Consider the following 21,868-nt stretch of genomic DNA (forward strand, 5'->3'; position numbering starts at 1 on the left):
GGGCACCAGGACCTGGTAGGCGGGTGCCAAGGAGGAAGTAATAGGACCTGAGCCCAACCCTACCATTGGGGCCAGAATCTAGAGTTTGGTAAGGCTCCCCTCTGACCTTGACCCCCATCCTATCCCTGAAGCCAACTCTGATTCATGACCCCAAGCTTGATCTTTGTATCAACCCTCATTCCTAAACCTGGGTAGGTATACCAGCCCTGACTGCAACTCTGACCCAGATCCTGAATTAACCCCTGGCCGTGAACCACACTCTGAACCTCATTCTAACCCTGGACCTATTCCTGACCCCCAAACCCACTAGAATCCCTAAGGGTAGGAATTTTTGTCTGCTTTGTTCACTGCCTGGCACACAGTAGACACTCAAAAATATTTGTTAAATGAATGGATCTAATTCCAAACTTCTCTCTGATCCTGACCCTGATCCTGACTTCTCATTGTTCCAGTGCCTACCTTCAGATCCTAACCTTGACAACCTGAAATCCAACCCCACATTATAAGCCAAACTCCATTCCCTCACTCCTCAGTCTCAAGATCAGTGCTGATCCCAAAACTCCACAGAGCTGCCCAAAGACACTGCCCTCACCTGCCAGTTGCCCCTTGCCCAGCTAAGCCCCAGGCCCCACTGGGCTGATCTCTCCTGCCCTGCCCCATAGGTGTTCTGCGCCCGGCTGCTGGAAGAAGCTCGGAACCGCAGTTCCTTCCCGGCTGACGTCGTCCATGGCATCTTCTCTAACATCTGCTCCATCTATTGCTTCCACCAGCAGTTCCTGCTGCCTGAGCTAGAGAAGCGCATGGAGGAATGGTGAGGGGCCCCAGACCTAGGCTGCCCGCCTTCCTGTCCACTTGCCTGCAGAGCCCAGGCCAGATGTGTGCACGAGAGTTCATTCCTGCCTGCCCTCTCCCCTCACCACCTTTCACAGAAAGAATCAGGCCTAAGCTCTGCTTTCTAGGCCCTCCCAATCTATAATGAAAGACAGATCAGGACTCAGAAAATTACAACAGAATAATAGCAAAGCTCTAAAGAGTATGAGGTTAGGAGCCAAACTCGCTGGGGTCAAATTCCAGTTCTGCCTCTTGCTAGCTTTATGATGTTAAGCAAGTTTCTTAAATTACTCTGCTTCAGTTTCCTCAGCTGTGAAATGAGGGTAATAGTAATAGCCTACCTTGTAGGGTTATTTTAAGGATTAAATGAGTTGATACATGTAGAGAGCTTAAAACAGTACTTGGTATGTAATAAGTGCTAAATGAATGTGAGCTATTTTTTTTTTGTTTTGTTTGTTTTTGTTTGTTTTTATCAGTGCTATGATAGAGCTGAGAATGGGAGGCTGTGGGAATCCAGATAAAGGGACCAAAACTAGCCTGGGGGTTAAAGAAGGATTCAGGGAGGAGGTGAGATCTGAGCTGAGTCCTGAGGTAGAAGGGCAAGGTTCATAGGCAGTCTCCTGGCTTCCAAGCTCTCCTCTTCCAATTCATCCTTTAGCGTCTATACCACCTGCCATAATGGTCTTTCTGAACAACAATCAGACCATGTCACTTCCTGATTAAATCATCTCCATGCTCCCCACACCCACAGGATAAAGCGTGTCTGTGTGACCACAGACGGCTGGCATGAAGTCACTTCCTACATCTCCCCAACTACTATGACCCCTGAGGGCTGAACCAGGGCTGGTTCTCATGTCTCCCCCAGCAGACTGTGACCAATGAAGGCTGGGACCAGGTTTGGTCCTCTGTGTCCTCCAGTAGACTGTGACTCCTGAGGAGTGCAACCAGGCCTGGTTACTTTGCCCTCCCCTACCTGACAGTGACCCTCTCAGGGCTCAGCTAAGTGTGACTCATTTGTGTCCCCAGAATCACCCAGCACAAGGCTGGGCACAGAATCAAAAAGCAGTGTATGAAGTGGCCCTTGCAGTAAGGTCAGAGCGGGTATTCCAGGACGTGTCATCCCTTGTGCTCAAGGCAGGGCAGAGTTGGGGTGGGTGGCAGCCCAGGCTGTGGTCTCAGGTCAAACTGAGCCTTTTGGCCTACTTTGTGTATAATATAAGCAGCATTTCCAAAGGAGCAGACTGGCTGAGAGGTAGATTTCCAGGACTGAGATAAGACCGGCCTACAGGGTGGGGGCATTGTGGGGGACAAGAATCAGCAGGACCACATCAGCCCCTGTTTCCCCCTAGGGACCGCTACCCACGCATTGGAGACATCCTGCAGAAGCTGGCACCCTTCCTCAAGATGTACGGCGAGTATGTGAAGAACTTTGACCGGGCCGTGGAGCTGGTCAACACCTGGACAGAGCGCTCTACCCAGTTTAAAGTGATCATCCATGAGGTGCAGGTAAGCAGTGAAGCTGGTTGGGCCGACTGGGGTGGACAGGTCTGCAGGGACCCAGTCAAGGGTCTTTGGCCAGACCTGAACCCTCCTGCTTCTGCCTGTCACAGAAGGAGGAAGCCTGTGGCAACCTGACCTTGCAGCACCACATGCTGGAGCCTGTGCAGCGCATCCCCCGTTATGAGCTGCTTCTCAAGGACTATCTGTTAAAGCTGCCCCATGGCTCCCCGGACAGCAAGGATGCCCAAAGTGAGTGCACACAACGGGCCCTGCCCCCCCCACCCCAAGACTTAACTCACAGGGTCAGCCTTCCATTGCCACGTAATTGAGATCTCAGAATAGGACCTCCAAACTGAAAGGCCCACCTTGAGGGTCCAGAATGAGACCCCAGGATGAACCTCCAGGTTGAGATCTCTACCTGAGTACCCAGACAGAACATTCAGGAGTCCCCCCTCAGTCTGAAGTTCCCAACTGGAACTCCAGAGTTTGAGGGGCATACCCAGAAAGATCCCCTAAAGGGAGCCATCTGTTTCCTAGGTTGAGACCCCAAGGCTGACCCCTTGACTTGTCCTCAAACGAAGTTGTCCCAAGTGCAAAATGAAACTGAGTCTAAACCCCCAGGGACTGAGCCACCAGGCTAAGAGCCCAGACTGACCCTCTCAGGCCAAGTCCTCTTTACTGAATCTCCACAGCTGAGCTCCCCAGAAAGAGGCTTGTCTCATCAAACCCCTGACTTTCCATCCTCCACATTAGAGCTTCACTCCGTATCCACCAGCCACTACCCAGAATGACCCTCCCAAAAGAACCCCCATGTCTGATCAGAACCCCACAGAATCACCTCTCCAGAACTGAGCACCTCAGACTGGACTCCATATTTTCTGCCTCCCAGATTTGGATCTCTAGGCTGAGATACCACCTCCTTAGACAAGTACTCACACACTGAACCACTAGAAGAGTGTTTCATTCTGATTTCTTCAGTATGAGACCCACTCCTCAGGGTCACACCCCAAAGAGTGCTGCCCAGAGTCTCCCCAACTTTCTCTCCCCAGACTGTTACTTCCATTCATTCCTTCATTAATATAACAGCTATTTACTGAGCACCTCGGTGTTCTGTGCATTGTCCTAGGCACATGGGACATGGAGGTGAACAAGACAGACAAGGTCCTTGATCTCAGGGAGTGTGTATTATACTCGGGGAGATAGTAGACAAAAGTCATAAATACACTGGAGAACATTAGATAGGTGCTATGTGTGATTCAGAGAATAAGAGGGTAATGTGACAGTGACTGGGGGGTCAACTTTAGATTGGGTGGCCTCTCAGAATAGAGGATATTTGAGTCAACTCTGAATAAGAAGAAGGGAGCCACGTCCTGAGTAGGGAGGAGTATGTTCCAGGCAGAGGCAACAGCAGGTGCAGAGTTCCTAAGGGGGGGTGGGGGTGGGGCAGGGGGCGGCAGCTTGCATATCTCTGGACCAACAAGAGGACCAGTGTGACATGAGCATGACCAGTGAAGGTAGAATGGTGGAAGAAATAGGGCTGGAGACAGGAGCAAGACTTTGAAGGCCAAGATGAGGAGATGGATTTTATTCTGAGTGCAGTGGGTAGCCATGGCAAGGTTTTGATTAGGATCACTTGAGGAGCCAGAAAGGGAGCCGAGAGGCCAGTTAGAAGCCTTTTGCAATAATCTGAGTGGGAAAGGTTGGCTTGATGAGAATGGTAGCAGTGGAAGTAGTGAGAAATGGTTGGATTCAGAATATATTATATTTGAAAGTAGCACTGAAAGAACTAGGGTGAATGGGTGTGGGGCTTGGGAGAAAGAGTCTCAAGAATGACTTGCATGCATATTTTTGGCTGGTGGTGATGGTTCCTGAGATGAGTTTAGGACTTTGATTTGGAGTTAGATGAGCCTAGAATCCCAGGGAGAGAGATTTGGATGTCACTAGCACAGGGATAGTGTGCAAAGCCATGAGGCTGGCCATAGTCACCAAGGGATTGAGTGTAAATGGAGAAGAAAAGGGGGCCAAGGACAAAGCTGAGGGAGGTGGAATCAGCAAAGGAGACTTAGAAGGAATAGCCCTAAAGGTAGGAGGAAAACCAAGAAAATGTGGGGTCCTGGAAGCCACAAGGGTCGGGAGCAGACAGTTGTGTCCACTGCTGTGTCCACTTCCTAAACTGAGCCCCTTCCACCCCACCAGATGGGGCACTTTGCTACCAAGCCTGGACTTCTAGAAAGAGCTAGAACACTAGAAAATTTGATAGCTGAACTCTACAAACAGACCTCTGCAGACTAAGTGCCTTAGTCCTTTCCCCGAAATGAGAATCCCCACTGAGGTATCAGGATGAACTATAAAACCTAAACCTCTAGAAAAAGCCTTCCAGACTGACTACCTGGGTTGAGCCCCATAGACTGACATCTCCAACCTGAGCCCTCAGGCTGAACCCAGTTTGAGGTCCCAGTTATAGATCCCCCACACTGGTTTCCCCAAACTAACATCCCCAGACTGAGTTTCCAAAATGCTCTCCCCACCCGGGGTGCTGAGAGTGGGTTCCCAGCCACAGCCCTCGGCCTGAGGTCCCAGAGGGAGATTCCCCCAAAAGAGCTTCCCAGTCTCATCTCCTTAGCCACCATTTTATAGACAGGTATTGCCAAACTGAGCACCCTAGATTACCCCCCGCCATTTACTGTCGCTCAGACTGAGACTTCTAGCTTGACCCCAAAAGAATGACTCTCCAGATGATGATGATACCTACCTCATAGAATTGTTTTGAGGATAAATGAGATGATCCAGGTGACGCTATTAGCACAGTACCTGGCACATGGTAAAGACTCAATAAATGTTGTTTTTATTACTGAATGCCCTGACTGATGCCCTCCATACTGAATGCCCCTAAAATCAGCCCCCAGATTGAGTTCACCTAACTTAGGTTCCTGTTTTATACCAATCTCAGCCCTATCTGAGTCCCTAGAATGAACTTCAGAGCTTGAGCTTGGCCAGCTGAGCTCCCCACATTGAGCCCAAAGATGAACCCCCCAGAAAGAACTTCCCAATCCAGTTTTCTGAGCTGCTCAGTATGAAAATCTCTGAATGAGAGCCAGCCTGAGATGTGCTCACTAAGCTCCCCAGCCCAAGATCTTAAGCTGACCTCTCTATTTTTTTTTACCCCTCAAGACTCAAATCCCCAGGTAGAGCCCCAGAAAGTACCTCCAGGTCTGAGCCCCCACTGAATCCTGGTTCCCCAGACTGACTCCCCCACTTTCTACTTCCCAGACTGAACTCTGGAGCCTGGACCCTAGACTCCCCAAACCAGGCCAGCTGGAACTCCTGGCCTGAGCAGCCTACCCTGAGCCCAAGACTGAACTCAAACCAAGATCCCAGACTGCCAAGCCCAGACCAGGCCCACCAGAGCTTCCAGACCAAGCTCCTACACAAAGCTCCCCAAAGCGCACTCCCTAGCCTGAACCCCCAAGTGAAATCCTGGACTGAAATCCCCACACTGAATCCCCAGACAGAGCCTACACACACTGGATCCCTGTAAATGCCAGTCTGTACCTCACACAATACACTTTGATAGCAAAGCGGTCTGAGCCCAGCGGCCTCCACAGGCCTGAACTTATATGCCCACAGCTTGCCAGAGTCTTCTTCCTGTCCCCTTCCCGGGGCACTGCCTACCTCCACAACCCAGCATGCCCGTTGCCCTGGGGTAGGGGAGATGCAGAATGTGTGGGAGAAAGGGCAGCTCTGATGTCAGCTCTGCTGCCTCCCAGGCAGATAGCCTAGGGCCGGCACCTCTTCTCTCTGAGTCTCAATTTCCTCATTGGACAAACAGGGCACATAGGGTTGTTGTGACAATTGAATGATGGCATGCAAAGCATCTGTTCAGGAGCCCAGGAGAGGATGGTGAGACCTTGGCCCCATCCTAGGGAGCTCCTAGTCTGCTGAGGGATGCAGATATATAAATACACAATGGATACGTAGTGTGACTGGTGGGACAGAGGGGAGCAAAGGGGAAGGTGGAAATCCAGACAGTATCCTAATCCAGCCTGGGAACTCAGGGCAGGCTTATAGGAGGAGGTGAGCTGAATTCAGAAGACTGAGTTGGCCAGGTGAAGCAAGACAGGACATGTTTAGAGAGGTGCAAGTGGAGAAAGCTGGAGAGGTCAACAGAAGCCAGATCACCAAGGGCCTTGAATGCCAGGCTAAAGGACTGGGTCTTTACCCTGAAGGCAAAGGGAAACCACTGACAGATTTGAACAGAGGAGTGACAGCAAGCTGTATGTGAGAATGCTCCCTCTGGCAGCTAGGATGGAAAAGGGCTGGGAGGTTGGAGATGCACCTGAAAGGCCTGAACTGGGTTGGGGCCACAGATCTTGAGCACCAAGACTTGGTCATGGAGGTCATTTTCCATGGTCATTTTCCTTGGTCATTTTCCCCTAGGAAAATAACACTTGGTTTGCCAACCATGTGGACCCTCTTCAGAAGCACCTGTGCTCCTCCTTTACAGGCATATTTTCTGAGTGGGAAAATACAGCACCGTGCAGACAAGAGAGGGGTGCAGTGCAGCTGGGCCTCAAGCATGGGCAAGATTTGTTAGTGTGTGGAGATGCATAGGGACTTATTTCGTTTTTTTTCTGATACCTGGTCACAATAGGAAATATGGAAATACAGGAAAGCTGAAAGAGGCAGGGAAGAAAATCACCTATGATACGAGACTCCAGAGAATAAGCGTGAGGAACATTTTGACATATTTTCTTCCTGGTGTTTTTTATACACGTATATTTGTGAAATTGAGATCATTTGGTATATACAAGTTTGTATCCTTTCCTTTTCTTAAAATGTCCTGAGCATTTCACAGATTATGAAAAACCCTACCAAAGCATCATTTGCAAAGGTTGTTTAGTATTGCATTATATGAATGCACATTTATTTAACTGGGTTGTTTCTGGTTTGACACTGTTGTAAACACCACGGCAATGAAAGTGTATTTGTACATAAAACGTGTATTTTCTTAGTATAGATTCCTATAATCAGAATTATTGAGACAAAGAATAGGATCATCTCTTTGCTTCATCTGACTTTTTTGTGATTATAAAAGTAATATGTGTTCTCTGTCAAAAATATGGAAAAAGAAGACAATAAAAATCACCCATAGTCCCATCATCCAGAGACAACTTGTTAAACATGGGTATATTTCCTTCCAGTTACATGTGTAACTATTATTGTTGTTTTTTTAATGGTAATAATAATCTTAAGCTTGTGTTTTATTGGCTGCCAGCTATTTCATGTCCTGTGATTCTGCTATTGTGGCATTAATTGAGTCAGTTTCTGATTTTAAGTGATGTTGCTATGGACATCTTTGAGGCTGGCACTTTCTGGAATGGGAAGGGTGTGGTCAGGCCAGGAGGAGGTATTCAGGGAGCAGAGAAGCTCCCAAGAGCCTTTTCTCTGCTAGCCCCCCCATTTGACCTCCCACTCTGCCCGCAGAGTCTCTGGAGCTGATAGCCACAGCAGCAGAGCACTCTAATGCTGCCATCCGCAAAATGGTGAGTGGTCCTTCTAACCCCTGCCCTTCCTTGGCCAAGCCACCTATCTCGATCTCCGTTCTGGGGTGGGGGGCTTGCGACTTGTGGACATCTGAGGGGAGGCCAGCACCCCAAACCCTGCCTTTTATTCACTGTCTCCTGCCAGGAACGAATGCACAAGCTGCTGAAGGTATATGAGCTGCTAGGGGGTGAGGAAGACATTGTCAGCCCCACTAAAGAGCTCATAAAAGAAGGCCACATCCTTAAGCTGTCAGCAAAGAATGGGACCACTCAAGACCGATACCTCATACTAGTAAGTGCCACGGGTAGGGGTGCATGCCCCCCACCCCTGCCCGCCACATTGACCTGGTACTCACTCAAGGCTATACTTCCTGCTCTCCATTCTTTCCTCTACTAACTCATTGTATTTTCACTACCTTTACTGGGAATTTTTTTTCTCTCTACTTTACAGATAATGTAACTAAGACTTAGAGAGAAGTGACTTGCCCAAGGCCACCCAACTAGGAAGGGACTCCCATGCCTAGGCTCTTTCCTTGCAACCTTTGTGCCCAGTCTGGACTGTGTTTTCTCCACCTATTGCCTTGAGTCCCTAGCAGTAAAGCTTCGGGAGTAATAACGGAAGGGAGCTGGGCCACACCCCTTGTGGGTCCTCCACACATACATCTGAAACCTTTTCCTTCCTAGTTCAACGACCGCCTCCTTTACTGTGTGCCCAGGCTGCGGCTCCTTGGCCAGAAGTTTAGCGTGCGGGCACGCATCGATGTAGATGGCATGGAGGTGAGCACCAGGAGGTGGAAAATGGGGACCTGGAGTGGGGCCTTGGTGCTGGGAGGAACAAAGACATTCTTACTTTGACCCCAAGTGTGTGCATATGTGCAGGGGGCGAGGGCCCTGTAGAGCTCAGTAGGCCTCACCAACCCCCTTTCTCTCTCCATTCAGCTAAAGGAAAGCTCCAACCTCAATCTGCCTCGGACCTTCCTGGTGTCAGGAAAGCAGCGCTCCCTGGAGCTCCAGGCTAGGTACTTGCCCTTGCCTATATCTTCCCTCCAGCCCCCTCTTCCCTTCAGATATGCTGAGGCATTCTAGGCCTAGTGCCAGGGCAGAGGCTACCTCCCTAGAGGAGAGATTGTTCCAGAGAAAGGGTGGGTACCTTTCCCCAAAGATGCTTGCTCTTCTGATGGGTTTTGTTAGAGGAGAGGGAAGAATGAGATAGTAAACCAAACATAAATAACAACAGCACAAATAGTTTATTGCAGATTCAGAGATTTAAGAGAAATAACAACCAAATGCAATGCTTGGTCCATGATAGGAGTCTGGTTTGAGAAAAACAGCCCTAAAAGGCATTTGCAAGACAATAGGGAAAATCCTAACTGTGAACTGGGCATCAGCTATCAGGGAATTATTGCTAACTTTCTCAGGTGTGATAATGGTATAGGAGGATATAGGAGAATGGCCTTGTTTTTTGTTTTTGTTTTTTCTTGCGGTACGTGGGCCTCTCACTGCTGTGGCCTCTCCCGTTGCGGAGCACAGGCTCCGGATGCGCAGGCTCAGCGGCCATGGCTTACGGGCCTAGCCGCTCTGCGGCATGTGGGATCTTCCCGGACCGGGGCACGAACCCATGTCCCCTGCATTGGCAGGCGGACTCACAACCACCGCACCACCAGGGAAGCCCCAGGGCCTTGTTTTTTGGTGATGCATGCTGATGATTTAGTATCGTGATATCTGTAACTTATTTTTAAATGATTTATCAACCAAAAAATATATACATATACACACATATCTACATATATAAATATATATTAATATATACATATATATGAAATAAATATAGCAAAATATTTTTAAAATTTGCATCTATATAGTGGGTATATATTTAATGTACTTGTGTTATCCTATCTACTTTTCTGTATGCTTGAAACTTTTCATAAGAAAATTTTAAATAATAACAAATTTTAAAATAATGCCTAGCTATTTAACAAAGGGGCCTTCATATCCATTCTCTACTTGAATGATTATAATAATAGTTCACATTTAATGAAGACTTGCTCTTATGCCAGGCACAGTTTTTGTTTTGTTTTGTTTTAATTTTTATTTATTTATTTATTTATGTCTGTGTTGGGTCTTCGTTGCAGTGCACGGGCTTCTCATTGCTGTGGCTTCTCTTGTTGCAGAGCACGGGCTCTAGGTGTATGGGCTCCAGTAGTTGTGGCACACGGGCTCAGTAGTTGTGGCTCACAGGCTCTAGAGAGCAGGCTCAGTAGTTGTGGCGCACGGGCTTAGTTGCTCCGCGGCATGTGGGATCTTCCCGGACCAGGGCTCGAACCTGTGTCCTCTGCATTGGCAGGCGGATTCTTAACCACTGTGCCACCAGGGAAGTCCCTGCCAGGCACAGTTTTAAGTTGATTTTAACTTAAACAATTTAAGTTTAAATTCACTAGTCAGATTCTTAAAACAATCCTTGAAGTAGCCACTGTTACCATCAACCTCACTTTACAGATGAGGAAACTGAGGCACAGAAGAGTTATGCACCTTGCCCAAGATCCCACAGCTAAAAAGAAGCAGAGCAGGAATTGGAGCTCATGCTGCCTTCTGAGGGCCCAGGTGATAGGGTATCGAGGCCATGGTCAGGGCCAGCGAGTGGATGCACATGGGTAGATTATCTGCTTCTGACAGGCTGCAAGGAATTAAGAAATGAGAGTCAGAACCCTCATTGCTGGAACTGTGTGGAGGCAGGAGAGTGAGATGAATGTGGGCTAGAGGGTGTCGTCCTGGAAGATGAGAGAAGGGAGTTAGGTTTGATGCTCTGAGAGACTGAGAGAGCATCTCAGAGGCCTGTGGCCAGGAAAGTGAGAACAAAGGCAACAACGGGCACTTCCAGGGGAGGGCAGGTGTGGGCCCAGTCAGGCCTCAGCAGAGCCTAAGTGATAAGCCACGTGACTGGGATGAGTCTTCTGCTGGGAGGCTGGGAAGGAGGGGGCTGCAGAGGGATGCTGGGCCCAGAAGGGTGCACCGAGCAGTGTAGGGTTTCCTCCTAGTGGCAGAGGGAAGGCATGGAGCATTTGCTTTGCAGTTGCTTTTACTGCCCTTTAAAAAGTTGTTTTTAATGAAAATTTTCAAATATCCAGAGAAGTAGAAATACAACAAATACCCATATGCCCACCATTTAGACAACTGATTCTCAACTTTAGTGACACAGGAATCAGCTGAGGAGCTTTTAAAAAATACTGATGTCTGGGACCCACCCCTGGAGACTTTGGTTTAATATGTCTGGGGTATAGCCTGAACATGGGGAGTTTTAAAAGCTCCCCAGATGATTTTAACGTGTGCACCAGGGTTTAGAACCACTGACTTAGGAATCAGTATATATTTTTGCCTTCCTTCCCCAACTCTCTGGTCTGCCCTGCAGTCTCCAAGGCCTCCACCCTGGTGCAGGCCCATCAACTGCTCACTAGGAGTAGGACCAGCTTCATGGCTGACTCCTGCCTGGCCTCTTCTAATTTTTAGTTGCTCCGTGGCATGTGGGAGCCTGCCTTCTTTTTTTTTTAAATCCAAACAAATTTAATAAGTACCATATCTAATGACTTTATCAAGATCACCAGATATATGGTTGATATAAAAATTAATTATATTTCTACATACTAGCAACAATTAGAAAATAAAATTAGAAAAATAATGTTCTTTACAATCATATCAAAAGTATCAAATACCCAGAAACAAATTTAATGAAATAGTTTCAAGACCTCTACCCTGAAAGCCATAAAATTTTGCTGAGAGACATTTAAAAGGAACTAAATAACTGAGAGATTTATCATTTCATGTACTGAAATATTCAATATTGCTAGGACTATGATGATCTCAAATTGATCTACAGCTTCAGTTCCAATCAAAATCTCAGTAGATTTTTTTGTGTGTAAAAGTTGACATACTGATTCTAAATATATATGGAAATGCAATGAACCTAGCATAGCCGGACCAATCTTGATGACAAAGTTTGAAGATTTACATTACCAGATTTCAAGACTTAGCAAAAAACTACTAAAAAGTGTTTTATGGCAGAAGGATATAAATTAGACAGACTGAACAGTCCAAAAATAGATGCATACATATATGGACACTTAAAGACAAAAGCAGTAAATACAGTTCATGAGGGAAATTATGTAGAGAAATTAGATATCTCTATGGAACAATATGAAGCAGCCATATAAACTTTGATGGATAATAACATACTATTTAAAGCTTAAACAAAAAGCAACTCACACTGATTGAGCACCTAGTGTATCAAGGATTGTGCTGGGAACTTTACAGATCACCTCAGCCCCATTTTCCTTCTGTCACAGCACTGATCCCCCTGTATTGTCCCTGTCTCCCCCTCTAGACCGTGAGCTCCTTCCTTGATGGTAGGGTCCTCTCTGAGGCCCAAGTTCCTAGCACAGGGTCTGGAGAGTATTAATAACTGTTGAATAAATAAACTCAGATAGGTTATATGACTTGCCTAAGGTCACAAGTGATAAGTGAAGGAGAAAAGGGTCAAACTCACATCTTTCCAACTCCAAAACACCTGCTCTTTACCACTACAATTGCTTTTGGTTGGCCTGCCTAACCCAACATCTTTCTTTCCCCCTGCCCCCACCACCTTCCCTACCCAAGGACTGAGGAGGAGAAGAAAGACTGGGTCCAGGTAACATCCAAGAAGGCTTTGTGGTAGGGGGCTGGAAGAGTATTAACAGGTCTTCAAGGGGGTGGTGGGCTCTCCCCTAAAATTCACATCTCACCAGAATGGGCCTGGACACCTGCCTTCCAATAAACTTTACCATCCCCTTTTCACAGATAAGCAAACTGAGGTCCAGAGGTTAAGCAGAAACTAACCAATTCTTCCTTTAGAAAGCTGGCTCCTCTGAGGGTGTAACCCCAGTGAGTTAAGCCCTGTAAAACCTTAATCCCAGATAGTAATAGCCAGGAAGGCCTTTTGTGGTTTTTCAGCCCCTGATCCCCCTCCCCCACTTCACAAATATAAGAACTGAGACCTGGATTTGGGAAGGGACTTGCCCAAGGTCATACACCTAGCAAGGGGTAGAGCTGGGCCTAGAACCCAACTTTTCTGACTCCAAGCTAGGTTATAGGAAGGTTGAAGTAAGGGTGGAAATGGGTGAGTTTTGAGGTGTTCTGACCTCTTCTTACACCTCCTCCCAGGCCATCAACTCTACCCTCCTGAAGCATGAACAGACGCTGGAGACCTTCAAACTGTTGAACTCCACAAACAGGGAAGATGAAGACACACCCCCCAACTCTCCGGTAAGAGTCCCCACCCCCTCCTCCTGCACCGGGATCCCCTCCGGGCCTCCAGGTGCCCACCTTACCTTGTGATGCTCCTCTCCCCTTCCCAGAGGGTAAAGACCAGAGAGGCAGTACATGACCTCAGAAGCACAGTCTTCTTTTGGTAGGGGCACAGAGAAATCATTGGGCAAACAATGCTCAGAAAGTAGACGTGACTGGTCGTCAGTCGCACAGTGAGGTAGAGCAGAGCCAGGACTCAAAGGCAGGTCTTCTGAATGTATCTGCTGCCTCCCAGTGATGATCCAAGCCTTGGGGCAGGGGCAGGGGCAGGGGCAGGGGCAAGGGCTGGATGGACTGGACTGGGGAGTAGCTGTCTCTGACCTGAGCCCTGGCCCTCTCTCCAGAATGTGGATCTTGGGAAGCGGGCACCTACGCCCATCCGGGAAAAGGAAGTCACCATGTGCATGCGCTGCCAGGAGCCCTTCAATTCCATCACCAAACGCAGGCACCACTGCAAGGCCTGCGGGCATGTGAGTGCTGGGAGGCAGGGGCAGAGCTAGGGAGGGGACAGGCTGGCAGCCCAAAGGCCCACTTCTAAATGGGCACTCTCTAAGTGGGGGGAGGCTGTGAGTCTGCTGTGGGAGTTGGTACACTGAAGGGGAAGGCCCGCTGGAATCAGGCTGTCCTTACCCACTTGCCACCCCAGGTGGTTTGTGGGAAGTGCTCTGAGTTCCGGGCCCGCCTTGTCTATGACAACAACCGCTCCAACCGTGTGTGCACTGACTGCTACGTGGCCTTGCATGGGGTGCCCGGGAGCAGCCCAGCCTGCAGCCAGCATACACCCCAGCGCCGGAGGTCTATCCTGGAGGTAAGAGCCAAGCCCCCCAACTAACCCACCCACACTGACCACATGGGCCCCAGCCACCCACGCAGTGGTGGCTGAGGCCTGGGCATCTCTGAAATCGTAGTACCGTGTGTATCCACTGAACAAGTGACGCAGGCTTGGAGTGAGTAAAATGAGTATGAGTGAATGAAAGAGTAATTTTTATTTAAGTGCTTTATTCTTCACAGTAACTTACCTATCAATGCTATTCCTATTCCTGTTTTACAAATGAGGAAACTGAGGCCCTGGGAGGTTATTTGCCCATGTTACACAGTGAGTGGCAGCTTTCTTATTACAAAGTAGGATATATGCACTGAAGAAAGTTAGACAATATAAACAAAAATACCGTATTCCTTTGACCCAGAGATTACCACCATTAATGCTTATGCTTCCTATCTTTCTAGATGCACGCACATACACACACTTTTGCTTTTTAAATTGAGGTATTTATTTTATTTAACGCTTAAAGAAAGCTAACTCTGTGCCAGGCACTCTTCTAAGCACTTTGTATGTATTAATTCATCTAATCCTTACAACAGCCCTATATGCTCTCCTTCCAAGTCAATATATTTCCATCTAGGGCTGGGATTCTGGGACTGACTGCCTTACCCACCCACCCAACCCCTTAACCACAACGCTAGATTGCTTCTCGCTGAGTGCAGGGAATGCATGTGATAAAAGATGAAGTGTAAATGCATAAATGACTTGAGGAATAAATGGACTGATGGAAGAATGCCTGACTGGCATTTAGGTGCCCCCACTGAGAGCTACACACCCCTCCCAGCAACTCTTAGAGGCAGCAGCCATGGCCCAAATCTGGCAGACAAGCCTGGCTTTGAATCTCGACTCTGACTGAGTGACAACAGGCAAATCACTCCTGCCACCTGAGCTTTAGCATCCTCCTCTGAGACATGGAAATAGCAATGCCTATGCTGAGGGGGTGTTGAAGCCAAGAGGAGCCAGGCTAGGCCTCCTATCAACATTGATGCCCCCCATGTCTCTGGCCACAGAAACAGGCCTCAGTGGCTGCGGAGAACAGCGTCATCTGCAGCTTCCTGCACTACATGGAGAAGGGCGGGAAAGGCTGGCACAAGGCCTGGTTTGTGGTCCCTGAGAACGAACCCTTGGTGCTGTACATCTACGGAGCCCCTCAGGTGTGCATCCTACTCCTTTGGGTCCTTTCAGCCACCTGGCAAAACCAGGCTGCCCTCCTTTCACATGAGTCCTTCACCTCTCCTTGACCTTGGAGGATAGGGTGAACCTAAGGAGAAATCAGAAGCCCCCACCCTTGTGAGACAAAGACTGGCTAGAGACAAGGAGTGACTGTGGGTCAACTTATGTAGAGAAAAGTCGGTGACTTGTGGGAGGGCTAGCTTCTTGGAGGAAGCTGTAGTGGAGACAAGGCACTGCTTAATCCAATTTGGAATGGGGAAGATGCAGATGGGGGGCAACAGCCCAAAGGATGGAAAACATTATATGCTAAAGAGACTAGCCCACCTGGTTTGGGGTGTGGAAGGAAAGAGGTATTTGAACCAGCCTGCGTTCTAGCCCCAGTTCAGACATTTTCCTGTTGCTCAGTGAAGCCACATAAGGTTCTTGAGCAAGGGAAGAAAAAGAGGGGTTTAGCAGATACAAAACCAGTGAGAAGCCCAACCCCTAGGTGACCCCTGGCTTTGTCCCTGTCCCCCAGGATGTGAAAGCCCAGCGCAGCCTGCCCCTCATTGGCTTTGAGGTGGGGCCTCCTGAGGCTGGGGAACGGCCTGACAGACGGCATGTCTTCAAGATCACCCAGAGCCACCTGAGCTGGTACTTCAGTCCTGAGACAGAGGAGCTGCAGCGGCGCTGGATGGCTGTGCTTGGCCGGGCAGGCCGTGGGGACACGTTCTGCCCAGGGCCCACACTGTCTGAGGACAGAGAGATGGAGGAGGCACCAGTGGCAGCTTCAGGAGCCACGGCAGAACCCTCTGAAGCCCCCCAGACCCGAGACAAGACCTAGAGGGTTTGTGGGTAACTGGGGCCCCCTGCCCCACACTCTAGCTGCCCATGTCCAATTGAGGGCCCCAGCCCGCTCTCTCCCAGCTCAGTCAATACTTGAACTCCCATCATGGGCACTTTCAATCCTGAATGCTGGGTCTTGGGTTTTTTAATTCATCTTTTCACAAAACCTGGGCTTTTAAAACAAATATTCCTACAGTGATGTTAAATTTTTTAAACCCTGTCCTCCAGGGAGGGTGGGAGCTGTTGCTAGACCTGCCTGAATTAGGCCATTTCCCCCTAACCCCTCAATACCCTACAGATCCTGCCTCCACCCAATTCCCCCCAAAGCACCAGAGGCAGGAGATCTGGATTCAAGTGCCAGCTCTGCCACTGACCCCATGGTCCTGGCCCACCCCTGCCCCCTCAACCAGTGTCTTCACATGTATGATGCTACATGGGGTGGTGACCTCCTGCCTCTCCCACGGCTTACAGCTTCTACCTGGCCCCAGGCTACCCAGTATTTTATCGTCCAGACCCATGGCAGGGCCACCGGGCAGGACAGGGGAACGGGGGGGGGGGGGCGGGGAGGACAATGAATACTCTTTGTTTTGTTTTTTAAAGAAAAATACAGTTTATTTCAGGCTTACGGAAACGTTCAGAGCGCTGCTGTGCTCCATTCGTCCGTTTGTTTGTCCAAAGTACCAGGCTGCTGGGGTGGGCCCAGAAACTGCTCCCTTGCTGAGCTCTGAAGCTCAGCTCCCAGAAGGCTGATTCCAAGACTACTCACAGGTCAAGCCACAAATTAAACAATAAGGTATTATTTATTGAGGTCTTAAGCCTCATCCCTGGACTTCAATGGGATGAGGAGTTTGAAAAGAGGTTGAAGGAGACAGAAAACAAAGCCCCAGGTCCCCCGAGCTCACTGCCTAGACAAGGTCTTAGACATCCTGAAGGAGCCCAGGGCTGGACACTGGGCTGCAGGAAGGAAGCATTCCTGGGAGGTTCCAATTTCTGGGCAGGGGCATACAGCTGCTCTGTGTGGGGGCAGGGGGAAGCGAGGGAGAGGTACCACAGCTACTTCCGTTCACATCATCAACTAACCATGAGCAAGCTCATCTTAACATTCCTTACCCAGCGGGAATACTGGTTCTCCTGTTGGTCCTCTCCCTTCACACATCCACCTGTCTACTACCAGCCAGCGTTAGCTTTTCCTCTAGTCACGCCCATACCCACTCATCCCTCCCTCTTCACACTGACTGCACCCAAGTGGCACTTTGCTGGGAAACCAGGCCTCATCACTCAGACCACCCCAAGACCAAAGACCCTTGGGCTCTTCTTCCCTGGAAGGAGCTGGACAGGGGAATGGGAGAGGGTGGAGATGGGGTAACCAGTCCAGAGGTCCATGACCCTCCAAAAAACCCCTACAAACAAGCCCCAAACAACTAGCAAACAAGGACCCAGACTATTTCCAGCCCCACTCATTTCTTTCTCCGGACAATGGTCCAGCCATCCTCCACTATCTCCTCTTCCTTAATAGTCTGGGAGTCTGGACCAGGCTGGGGGCAGACCCCATCTGTAGCTGCCCCATCATTCGTAGCTGCGACCTGGAGGAGAAATACAAGAGAGAGCTAAATACAACACCTCCCAACTGTGGCCAATGGAAACCCAGGCTCTCCCAGCTTTGCCAGGACTGGCTGTGTGACCTTAGGAAAGTTTCCTGCCCTCTCTGGATAATACAACCACCACCACCATCACCACCACCCCCATCACTTCCCTGTGAAACTAGCTGATCTTCCAGAAGACTGAAAATATCTGCATCTCCACACCCAAGAGGCACCCCCTTCACCTCCATCTCCTCCACGCTGTTTGCATCATCATCCTCATCAGTCTCTCTGGCTGTCGTCAGTGCGGTGGCTCTGACCTTGCACTTTCTTTGGGTGATGAGAGAGGCCATCTCCTTCAGAGCAGCCCTATCACCCCTCTGGAAGTGGTGGAACATGGTCTGTAGCTGCTGGCTCACCTACCAAGAAAACATTCAACCAGCTTGGATTTTCTAGAGAACCTACAATATAACCAGCCCGTGTTTGCAGCAAGAGTGGGGAGGGGTCTGGAACTTTCCAGAAGAGAATGGGTCTCTTTCCTCTCCAAGGAGTTCACTAATGAAGCAACCACATATGAAGGGCTCAGTAAGGGTCTGAAGCATTGAAGGAGGGCCTCCTAGCAGGGAAGGCACTAGAACTGGGTTTGAAAGGTGGAAGATGTAAAAAGGGAAGGCAATCCCAGCGGGGGCAGTTATGTTAACCAGAGCAGGGGTGGAAATGTACCTGGCCTGATGTGTCCTTGAGATGGGGGTGACGAACAGACCTAGCTAAGAATGATGTATAGAGAGAAATAGAAGAGGCAAGATTTGAAAAGCCTGGGAAGACTAGACTCAGGCAATAGGGAGTCATAGAACGTTCTTGCACAGGACTCAAGAAAAGAATGGTTACAGCCAAGAGCATTGGTCTAAAACAGACAGCTAGGGAGAAGAAAGGCTGCAGGCAGGGAGACAGCAGTTGTATCCACGATATGCTCACCTGGGGCAGACTCCCATCCTCCACAACCGTATCAAACTCGTTTGTCATTAGCTCCCCGAGGAAGTCCTCCACCTCATCTAGCTCCAAGTCAGCTGAGTAGGAAAGGATAGGGTCCTCTGATCAAAGACCAGCCAACTTCATCACCCCTGCCCACTACCCTTCAATACCTACTTAGTGGATCCACATCTGGTTGGTGGGTAAAGGTTCAGTGAGCCTTTTATTTGCTAAAGTGCTCTACTTTCCAGGTTTTAACATGATTTTTAAAAAGAAAAAACCAAACACTAAATAAAATACCTAATTTCGAATCTCCTGCATTCTACTAAGCCCTCTATTCCTGCAGCATTCCATCCACACTCGCCATCTTTCATCTGGCCTATTTTAACCGGCCTCCTCTCTATGTGACCTTGAGCATGTGACTCATCTCCAAGCCTCAGTTTTCTCATCTGCAAAGTGATGTTAATAGTAACCTCCTTGAAGGTCTGTTATGAGAAGTCACCCAAACAATGCCTAGCACAGGGGAGACCCATAATCCATGTTCACTTCCATCACTCAAGGGCTGAAGTTTTTGAAATGTAGAGACTCTTCCCAGCTGTTGTTCCACCGACACAGGAGGCCATAGACCAATGGCATAGGTAAGAAGAAATGGATGTAAGTACTTGCCACAATGAAATCATCACAGCCTTGACCTAACATCCTATTGTGTTACTTTGGCTAAGACTCTTGGCTTCAGTTACCTTATAGGCCCATGCTCTACTTTTTCTGAATTAGAGAATAACTCAAGAAAGTCTTCCACAAAGCTCCTTGCTCTCTCTTCCCTCTGGGAGAGCTCATTCACCCCCTTGGCTTTCCCTAACACTCTAATATCCCCCAAATCTGTCTCCAACCCAGACTACTCTCCACCTGTTTCACAGGTGCCTCAGACCCTCCATATCCAAAGCCAGATTCATCATCTTACCCTGTAAACCTACTTCTCATTCCCCAGCGTTCTTCTATACCATGAAAGGCACCTAAGCCACCCAGCGACTCAAACCTGAAACCTGCCCCCCTTCCCCTCCCCCTCTACAGCCAAACAATTTCCTTAGGGCCACGCCTTCTTGTCCATGACTATTGCCAGTGCCCTAGTTCAGGCCTCATCATTTTCTAGACAGAAACAGCTTCCTCATCAGTCTTTCCCTCTCCAGTCCATGCTCCACACTGACTACTTTCTAGCCAGAAAACCCCATCGTTTTAGATCCCGCTCATGAATTTTTAATCACCTACTGCAGTGTTTCATGTTCTGCTTCTGAGAAATAACTGTCCTGCTGGGTTTTAAGGGAAGCTATTCACAGAAAACTAATGGGAACCAAAGGTAAACAGCTTTCTTTTTGGTGATTCTTAACCTTATCCAAGCCTTTAATATGTTAATGATTACTGTGACTCTTAAGTAAGAAACTGAAGAAAAGAGCTTTTCTTATATAATTTGACTGGAGAAGGTTTTTCTTTGCTGAACATCTAACAGAACTAGTCTTCCAACGCATGCATTTTGGCAAACACTAGCTTAAAGGACAAAAATCAAAGGCCCATAAGACCTTCCGTGTCTCACCCCTTTCCAGGGTCCTCTCCAACCCCCATTCTCCACCACTCCTCCCTTCCACACACCCACAAGCACACACACACCGTTACTCTAACACTGAGCTCCCCGCCACTTTCCAAATATAACACATAATCTCCTCATACCACAGGACTTATTTTTGAGTGCTACTCTCTCTGCCTCCCCCACCTAGTTAACTCCTTCTCATCCCTTAAGATTCAGCCCAATCACCACCACCCCCTAACGATCTCCAAAAGACGCCTCCTTCCCAGTCTCACATTACCCAAGCACCGAGCTCCTCTTTACTAGAACACCTATCACCCTATGTGTAAACGCCTATTTACTTATCTGGATCCCTCACTAGATGGTGAACTTGAGAGAAAGGACACTGCCTAATGTCATCTTCAAGACTAAAAAACTATATGAAAAATTCTGTAAAAATCATACTTTGCAAAAGACTCCCTGCAGGGCCCCTTATTCTTAACGACCCTCAAGACACACCAAAGATGTAGATCTCTGCTGTCCACAAAAGTCAAATGTGGTTACTGAGCACTTAAAAGTGTGGCTAGACCAAAAACATGAGATGTGCTAAAACTGAAAAATACCCACCAGATTTTGAAAACGTAATGCTAAAAAAAAATGTAAAACATCTCATTAATAATGTTTTATACTGACTACATGTCGAAGTATTTTGGATATGTTGAGTTAAATAATATTAATTTCATCTGCTTCTTTTTACTTTATTCAAGTGGCTGCTGAAAAATTTTAAATTACGTGATGCGACTAGCATTGTATTTCTATTGGACTGCGCTGGTGGATACTTTTATATCCATTTTACAAATTATGAAACTGAGTCTCAGGGGAGTAAACCGACTTGTCCAGCCTGATACCCTGAGTCAATGGCACGGCCCGTAAGGCATTCGAACTCAGGATTCTGACTCCAAAGCCTGCATTCATTCCACCTCGCCCTCAGGTACCAACCGACAATTGCTCAAGAGGAAGTGCCGACTCACTAGGATCGGCCTCCTCCTTCCCACGCCCCACAGAGACACGTCCTAGCGCCTCACATTCACTCACCATTGCGGAAGAAGTACTCCTCCACTGCACCCCCCAGCCACTCAGCCTTCTCCTGGCTGTGCACACCCCCGAAGCCGTTCTCCACAGCGATCTGCGAACACAGGCCCAAGCCCACCACGTCAGCCCGGGAGCCGGACTACGGGGGCGCAGGAGGCCGCTGCTTACACCGCCCAACCAAGCCTCCGGCGGCTCGCCGGACCAACTCCTGTTGTGCCCCGGTCTTTAACCTTTGTCCCAGCCTTGGCCCCGCTCACCTGCAAGGCGGGCCAGGCCTCCAGCACCGCGCGGACAGCAACCCCGAAGAGCGCTCGCAAATCTTCAGCAGCGCCCGCCATCATCCGGCCGCGGAGCATGTGACGTCCAGGCGGGCCAATACCAGCGCAGCACCGCCCAGGCAGAAGGAGTCGGAAGCCGAGCCTGAGAACGCAGATTCGCCTTTCCGCAGACCTGGCAGCAAGACTAGAGCAATAGAAAAGTCTGTCGAGCAATCGATGACACCACCGCGTCACTCACATGTAATAAATCTAAGGAAGCCAGGAGGGGAGGGCGGCTGAGGCCATGAGTTCCGGACCCATGGGTACTACGCAGAAAAGATGTGGGGAACTTATTAAAGATGCACGTTTCAGGCCCTAGGACA

At 48.8% G+C, this 21,868-nt stretch overlaps 2 protein-coding genes across 4 annotated transcripts in view; one reads left to right on the plus strand and one right to left on the minus strand.

Annotated features, from left to right (window-relative positions):
• Positions 1 to 16,575, plus strand: part of FGD1 (FYVE, RhoGEF and PH domain containing 1) — a 35,638-nt gene extending 19,063 nt beyond the window's left edge. Inside the window, exons 6-18 of the mRNA XM_060138031.1 lie at positions 663 to 811; positions 2,181 to 2,337; positions 2,442 to 2,580; positions 7,816 to 7,874; positions 8,020 to 8,166; positions 8,559 to 8,651; positions 8,814 to 8,893; positions 12,522 to 12,552; positions 13,065 to 13,166; positions 13,553 to 13,678; positions 13,855 to 14,016; positions 15,042 to 15,185; positions 15,722 to 16,575. Of these exons, the coding sequence (XP_059994014.1) occupies positions 663 to 811; positions 2,181 to 2,337; positions 2,442 to 2,580; positions 7,816 to 7,874; positions 8,020 to 8,166; positions 8,559 to 8,651; positions 8,814 to 8,893; positions 12,522 to 12,552; positions 13,065 to 13,166; positions 13,553 to 13,678; positions 13,855 to 14,016; positions 15,042 to 15,185; positions 15,722 to 16,027 (1,695 nt within the window). The 3' untranslated portion in view covers positions 16,028 to 16,575. The remainder of the gene's footprint in view (positions 1 to 662; positions 812 to 2,180; positions 2,338 to 2,441; positions 2,581 to 7,815; positions 7,875 to 8,019; positions 8,167 to 8,558; positions 8,652 to 8,813; positions 8,894 to 12,521; positions 12,553 to 13,064; positions 13,167 to 13,552; positions 13,679 to 13,854; positions 14,017 to 15,041; positions 15,186 to 15,721) is intronic.
• A 235-nt stretch (positions 16,576 to 16,810) lies between these two features.
• On the minus strand, positions 16,811 to 21,583 carry TSR2 (TSR2 ribosome maturation factor). Of its 3 annotated transcripts, XM_060138239.1 has the most exons (5): positions 21,486 to 21,583; positions 21,232 to 21,322; positions 18,585 to 18,676; positions 17,855 to 18,028; positions 16,811 to 17,612 (listed from the first exon to the last, which is right to left on the minus strand). In XM_060138239.1, the coding sequence occupies exons 1-5, from the start codon at positions 21,567 to 21,569 to the stop codon at positions 17,487 to 17,489; spliced, it is 567 nt and encodes a 188-aa protein (XP_059994222.1). In that variant the 5' UTR covers positions 21,570 to 21,583; the 3' UTR covers positions 16,811 to 17,486. The 3 variants fall into 3 exon arrangements, with proteins under 3 accessions (XP_059994222.1, XP_059994223.1, XP_059994221.1); XM_060138240.1 differs by lacking the exon at positions 17,855 to 18,028; XM_060138238.1 differs by having other exon boundaries at positions 16,811 to 18,028.
• Positions 21,584 to 21,868: the final 285 nt, after the last annotated feature.

Source organism: Lagenorhynchus albirostris, chromosome X, assembly GCF_949774975.1.
Source record: "Lagenorhynchus albirostris chromosome X, mLagAlb1.1, whole genome shotgun sequence".
NCBI lineage: Eukaryota > Metazoa > Chordata > Mammalia > Artiodactyla > Delphinidae > Lagenorhynchus > Lagenorhynchus albirostris.

Excerpts from the sequence above, each read along its gene's own strand:
- TSR2 (XM_060138238.1), bottom strand. The coding sequence starts at position 21,569 with ATGATGGCGGGCGCTGCTGAAGATTTGCGAGCGCTCTTCGGGGTTGCT. Across the intron at positions 21,323-21,485 it reads AGGCCTGGCCCGCCTTGCAG|ATCGCTGTGGAGAACGGCTT; the intron begins GTGAGCGGGGCC and ends CTGTGTTCGCAG. Across the intron at positions 18,677-21,231 it reads GGAGTACTTCTTCCGCAATG|CTGACTTGGAGCTAGATGAG; the intron begins GTGAGTGAATGT and ends TTTCCTACTCAG.